This window comes from Desmodus rotundus, chromosome 13 (genome assembly GCF_022682495.2).
Source record: "Desmodus rotundus isolate HL8 chromosome 13, HLdesRot8A.1, whole genome shotgun sequence".
In the NCBI taxonomy this organism is placed as follows: Eukaryota; Metazoa; Chordata; class Mammalia; order Chiroptera; family Phyllostomidae; genus Desmodus; species Desmodus rotundus.
The window spans coordinates 40,531,740-40,538,922 of NC_071399.1; the positions used below are offsets into that span (position 1 = coordinate 40,531,740).

Sequence of the window (7,183 nt, forward strand, 5' to 3'; positions counted from 1 at the left end):
CTTTATCTGCCCTTCCATTCTATATGATAGTTTTGTTGGATAGAGCAGTCTTGGTCATAGGTCCTTGCTTTTCATTACTTCATACACTTCTTGCCTGTCCCTTCTTGCTTGCTGGAATCCTGGGCTCTGCAGTCTGGCATTGGGCTGGGATCACTTGCTCACAAGGTGTCCCCCTGATTTTTATCCATCATACATGAATGTGGGACTGCCTGTTCTGCTGGCCTCTGCCACCTTGCCACCTCGCCAGCTCACCAACATCACTATACCACAACACTACCACACCGCTATGCCCGGACTCCCTGTCTGCACCCCATCTACCTGTCTGGATGAATATAGCTTCTTTAAATAGCCTCTTGGTTGTTGGACTTCTGTATGGTTCTGAGTGTTTTTCTGGGTGATTTTCTGGCAGTTCTGGGTGCTTTTCTTCTTTAAGTTAGTTGTGTTCCTTCTTATGGTTGTGCAATGAGGCGAAGCATTTTGACCGGAAGCCACAAATCTTTACTATATGATCAGAACGGCCCACCAAATCACCCACTCTGATGATAAAACTCAGATATTATTTCTTTGTGTGAAGGATCCTAAAAATGTTAAACTGAGAAGTACTTTGGAAGTTTGCTGTCTAACTTACATCCTTTTCCCATCTTCCATAGTGGGCCTTCCATTCTAGACTGGTCTCTGCTTTTTTATGTTCTCCTATGCATTGGCTAAAGATGCATTTACAAGAAATGTATTCTAGAATTCCTCTTTTCCATTACACATCTCAATAATTAAGATTTTTAGAGCATAATGTGTGGATATTTAGAATGCTCAGTCATGTGACTATTTTTTTTTGCCAAATCTGTTTCCTATAGACTGTAGCTTCTCATCGCAAAAACCATGACACGCAGATCGTTGCTCTTCTGTCCATCTAGAAAATTAGTTTTACTTCCAAAATCATTATAATCATCAGAGGCTTACCACTCCAATACTGAGATTTATTTTAACTATTATTTTATGGTCAGATTTTGATATGAAAGACCTTATTTCCAGCTGGCACCAGGCAAGCCAATATTTTGCCAAAAGGTATAGGGGAATCTTTATTTAAAGTAAACCGCTGGACCTCTAAAGAGTCAGGACTCTAAGCAGTGTGGGAGCCCAGCCCTATTCAGTCTGGCTCCCTGGAAATTTCATGGCAGAATTGAGAAAGTTTATGTACTCTTCCTTTTATTTTATGTAATAATGTTGCTGTAGGGAGATGGGTCATGCCTAGTGATTCGAAGAACTGCAGGACTAACGAGGGTGGTTAAACAGACAATCACGAGGGAGTATGATTATAATAAATAAGGTTTGTGGCACAAACAATATTATTTTAAACAATGAATTTTGAAAATGGTTTCAGGGGTTCTTTAATATTCCTTTGTACGAGTGGTTAGGAACACTGCAAGTTATTCAGAAGCGTTTCCAATGAAATTCATCTATTGCTATTTCAGCTGTGCTCTATCATCGTTGGGGACATCTAGACTTGGCCAAAAAACACTATGAAATCTCTCTGCAGCTTGACCCCACTGCATCAGGAACTAAAGAGAATTATGGTCTCCTAAGAAGAAAGCTGGAACAAATGCAAAAGAAAGACGTCTGATCCTTTTTCCTCCATTTTTTGAGTTTGTGCGTGTGTATGCATGAAGCATATCACTAATGTTATGTGGTTACATTTAAACATTTATGTGTTTATTTTATTCTGTTTCTCTTCTATGAAAACAAAGACATGCAAAAAGATTACAACACCAGCAATGTTCTCTTAAACACTTGATGTGATTTTTGCATTGAAGTTGTATTTTTTCAGACCACTCAAATATAAATTCTAAAATTCCCAGAATGAAGTCTTTTTTAATTAAAAAGAAAAAGAGAAAAAAACTATCTCGAGCAGCTAACAGTAGAATTTACCCTGCATTTGGGATGTGAGCCGTGTTATATAGACTGGCACTATTAAACATCAACTTTGAACAAGAAATGACAAACTGACTCCTACAATTTATATAAATATCAAATGTGTCTGTATATTAGACTTTATTTAATGACAACAATGGGTAAATTAAGATTTTTGGTTTTTAAATCTTTTTTTTAAACAATATACTAGGAACTTCATTTATAAGGAAACATTTATTGCATTTTTGTGTTTTGAACAGGGCAAGTAATTGAATGAAAATGGGAATGTTAACATGTAGCATATTTATATACTTTTTCCCTCATAGGAAGAAGTTCACTCCTGCAATATTTTTTGGATTCTCCAACTTGTTTTATAACGTAGGAAATTATGTACTATTCTACATGAATTGTTACTATTAATAGAAAATCCAAGCTATGCTTTAGGCCAAAGCAGGCAGCCTGATGTCTTTATTTGTTATATCTAGTATTAAGAGGGCTACACATCTATATAAGTTGCTTTTTTATGTTTTTAACTGTAAAGCAGTTTTCCATTTGGTTTGATGGAACCACAGTCATTACTATATCCAGAAAACACAAGAGGTAAACTTTCTCTGAAAAGAAGCCACATTTTTAAGAATTGGATTATTTTTTTCTATTTTATTTGATCAGAATAATTATGTTTTACTTCATTCTTCTATATATGTTGTTGACCTTATGATTTATGTGATATCTGTGATTTTTTATGAAGTAAAATTATCATACAAACTGGTAAAAATGTCATTGCCTTTTTAATAGATAAGTTAGTGAATTTGTATTTTCCTTTCCCTCAAAATGAAATTAAAATGACCAATTAATCGTTTTAAGTATGTGGCTTCTATTTAGCTTTAGGGACCATTTAGTAAGACTCTAGAGTTACCCAGGTTCAGAGAATGGGGTGAATAGATCCCATGTTGAGGTGAATTTGATTCTATACACTGTGTTTTTGGGGGGGGCATTGCAGACCTGCATAAGATTTGTAAATCAGTAATTGTAACTCAAGATGCTTCAGTGACATCAGGAAAGCAAGTGCTGTGTTTGAAACATTTCTTAAGTGGCCCCAAATAACAGTAACAAATATGGATCTCTTAGGGGCAGGAGCTGTCTTACTCTTATTTAGGTTCCTATAGTGCTTAGCTTGGCAGATATAGATATACTGTATGCTTGTTGATTATTTTTTAAGCAAATTTCTTTAAAATAGTACTTATCTTTTTAGGGTACAGAAAAAATATTTATGGGGGTTCCAGCCAAGATGGAGGCATAGGTAGAAACCCTTCATTTCCTCGCACAACCAAAAGGAGGATAACAACCAATCTCAAATCAATAAACAACCAGAAGTGCCAGGAAATCAAATTGCATGGAACTCCAACAACCAAGGAATTAAAGAAAAAATCAACCAGAACAACCAGGTCTGTAAGGCAGCAGACGGTGCAGGCCGACTCAGAAAAACCAGCAGACCGTGGGGGGAGCTGCTGCTGAGCAGGGCAGACTTCGAGGGAGGGGCTGACTTAAGGGGAAAACTGGGTCTCAGAGCTGACCGTGGGCTACAGCTGGGGTTGCCGCAGTGGGAGAAACTCCCAGTCTCACAGGAGAGTTTGTTGAAAAGTTCTCTAGAGAGGAGCAGACAAGCTGCACTGTTCTCTCTCTGGCCACTCCCCCACAGGCAGCGCCACAGTGCAGCAAAGAGGGTTGCCCTGACGGGGTGATTACCTAAGGCCCCGCCCCCTTACAACCTATCAGCTGTGCCAAGACAAAGAAATATGGCCCAAATGAAAGAACAGAGCAAAACTCCAAAAAGAGAGCTAAGCAACAAGGAGATAGCCAACCCATCTGATGGAGAGTTCAAAGCCCTGGTAATCAAAATGCTCACAGATCTGATTTAGCTTGGTGGAAAAATGAAAAAACAAATGAAGATTACCCAAAGTGAAATAAAGCAAAATATTCAGGGAACCAACAGTAACAGGAAGGAAACCAGGACTCAAAGCAACAATTCAGAACAAAAGAAGGAAATAAACATCCATCCAGAAGAGAAGGAAGAAACAAGAATTCAAAAAAATGAAGAGAGACTTAGGAACTTCCGGGACAACTTGAAATGTTCCAATATCCGAATTAGAGGGGTGCCAGAAGGAGAAAAAGAACAGCAAGAAATTGAAAACTTATTTGAACAAATGAAGGAAAACTTCCCCAATTTGGCAAAGGAAATAGACTTCCAGGAAGTCCAGGAAGCCCAGAGAGTCCCAAAAAAAGTTGGACCCAAAGAGGAACACACTGAGGCACATCATCATTAAGTTACCCAAGATTAAAGATAAAGAGAAAATCCTAAAACAAGCAAAAGGAAAAGAGAGTGCCCATTAGACTATCAGCTGATTTCTCAAAAGAAACCTTGCAGGCAAGAAGGGACTAGAAAGAAGTATCCAAATCATGAAAAGCAAGGACCTACATCCAAGATTACTCTACCCAGCAAAGCTCTCATTTAAAATGGAAGGGCAGATAAAGTGCTTCCCAGATAAGGTCAAGTTAAAGGAGTTCATCATCACCAAGCCATTATTATATGAAACATTAAAGGGACTTATCTAAGAAAAAGAAAAAGACTTATCTAAGAAAATATGAACAATAAAATGACAACAAACTCACAACTATCAACAAATGAACCTAAAAGAAAAGAAAAACAAAAACTAAGCAAACAACCAGAACAGGAACAGAATCAGAGAAATGGAGATCACACAGAGGGATTTCAGTGGGGAGGGGGAAGGGACGAATTGTGGGGGAAAGGTACAGGGAGGAAAAAGCAAAATTAGTAGCCATAACATAGACAGAGAGAGATAAAAAATGGTATAGGAAACAGAGAACTCAAAGAACTAATATGTACAACCCATGGACATGAACTAAGGGGGATGAATGCTGGAGGGTTGGCGGGGGCAGGGTGGAGGGGGGTAAAGGGGGAAAAATTGGAAAACTGTAATAGCATAATCAATAAAAAACACTTAAAAATTTCTTGTAAAAACCCCTCTAGGATTCTTTAATTTTTTTTCCTTCCAATACTAAAACTGTAGTGTCAAATGAAAACGAGCAAATCTGGAGCTCCTGCCTACCAAACAAATCCCTTAGCTTTCACCGCTGTGTCTCCCAGGATTTCCATTGCAGCTGTCTTCTTTCCAAAGAAAACAGTCATTAGTTTGGTTGGTATTTCAGGAAGTCATTTAACTCTACAGATTTTGGATGTGCACCATGCTGGCTCTCTTTTTTCTTCCGTCTTTTCCACCTCTAGGCAGATAACCTCTTTGTGCCTTGGTTTTCTTCCCAAGGAGACTCAACCGGAAGGCTGTCTTCCAGTTCCGGTATTATTTGGTGTCTTTCTTTTCATTTTAATGTTTTATTGCTAATCACTTAAGGGAGTTGGGTAGGGGGTGTCAAAATAAACATGGGAGGATTAGCCAGTAGGGAAATCTGAGATTCCTAATCGTCATCTTCACCTCCCTGACAGTGAAACCCAGAAGGTGGTCTCGGGTTGTTTTGGGTTTGTTTAACAAGTCTTAACTGCTACAATTCTTCCCTGTTTCAATGCAGTCTTACATTTATTTCCTAATGTATTTTGAATCTTGAGACCCATTATTCATTTCCCATACCTGACCAATTAGGTCAGGTGTTGGACTGTAGCAATAATATCACAACTCTCCATTTCTCTTTTTATCCTCCTTTAGTGAGCTCCTCTCCAAATTTCCACACAAGTATCCGTCTCTCTGGTTAGTGTGCCTGCGCTCTCATGGCCTCTCTCTTTTAAACAGAATACAGCTTTTCAAAACCATAGTCCATCTTGACCCCCATCCTACTATATTTTAGATTAATGTCTCCAATCTGAGTTTGTTTCTCCTCTTATATTATTATCTTTTATTTAGATATAATTGTAGATTCACATGCAGTTGTACAGTATAAAGGGATTTCATGTACCCTGCACCATTTTTCCCCCAACGGTAACATCTTGCATAACTAGAGTACATTGTCACAGCCAGGATATTGACATTGAGGCATCCACCAACCTCATTCAGATGTCACCAGGCATACATGGACTCATTTGCATGTTTTGTCCTGTGCAATTCTTACCACATTTTTAGATTTGTGTGGTCACCACAGTCAAGATACAGAACAATTCCATTACAAGGATCCCTCATGCTACTCTTACTACTTTTTTCAAAGTATATTTTTTTCAACACCGACTATGTACTATCAGTATGCCAGCTGCTGTGGATACAATGGAAAATGAAAGCAGATGAGATTCCTGCCCTTTGGGAGCTTGCAGGTTAAGTTCACTCAGTCCCCTTTCCAGGGAACTTCTTGGGGAGTCACTCATTTACATCTTTTACGTTTGCAGCTGTCACAGGTTGTTAGGGCATTTCTTTCCTTCTGTGTTGAAAATTCTCCCTCAGGTGGTGAATTTCTCTTTTTCCTGGAGGCAGTGAAACACAGAATCAAGTCAAATATCTTTTCTACTTCATAAGAACAGGTATTGGTTCAGCTGCCTTTGCCTCCTTCTTTGGACCTCATATTGGTGATAAAAGCTTCGCCAAGCATCCAGAAGAAAACAAAGAGTTCTGCTGAGACATAAACTCCTTTGAAGGGTCAGCCATACTGTACATAGAGGGAAGCTTTTTATCTATAAAAAGAGGGAATACACTTACCATATTGACCCAAATAGATGGATCTCAAGTGTTAACTAACCCTGATTTTCAGTAGAGTGAGACATTTAACATTACTCAAAATTTCATTAATAAATACTAAATATGATTGTTGAATATTACAGCATCATTTTAAAATCCCACCAGTCTTGTCTTAAGTGGTCTCTTCCACCTCTAAATTCTACCAAGAATATATTGATTTCGGTGATGGCCTCTTTTAGGATAACATTCCTCACAAAATCCTGATTGGAAATTGATCTCTAGTTCAAAGTAGAAAGAGCAAAGGTCCCATGTGGGACAGTTTGGTTGCAATGAAGCAGACAAGTAAAGAATGAGGAGCCAAGAGAATACTATCAAATATTAAGGCTCTTCTCATGTTCTTTCATATTCCAATCTTTTCTTTAAATTTATGGGAATTACAGTTTATCTTAACATTGGCTTTTTATGAGTAATAGAAGTGAGAGGAGACTTTACCTTCTACTTTGCAAATTTTTGCATTCGAAATATTTTTTTTCTAAATAAAGGAATACATGTGACATCACAGAGAAATCTTTATGCAAGAGAGCCCT

The 7,183-nt window shown here is 38.1% G+C and overlaps 1 protein-coding gene across 3 annotated transcripts in view; it reads left to right on the forward strand.

Annotated features, from left to right (window-relative positions):
- Positions 1 to 4,829, forward strand: part of TMTC4 (transmembrane O-mannosyltransferase targeting cadherins 4) — an 84,631-nt gene extending 79,802 nt beyond the window's left edge. For 2 of the 3 annotated variants that reach the window (XM_045186681.3, XM_045186682.2), the window contains one exon: positions 1,470 to 4,829. In XM_045186681.3, coding sequence (XP_045042616.1) covers positions 1,470 to 1,618 — 149 coding nt within the window. In that variant the 3' untranslated portion in view covers positions 1,619 to 4,829. The remainder of the gene's footprint in view (positions 1 to 1,469) is intronic. The other variant, XM_024578824.3, reaches the window with a different exon arrangement.
- Positions 4,830 to 7,183: the final 2,354 nt, after the last annotated feature.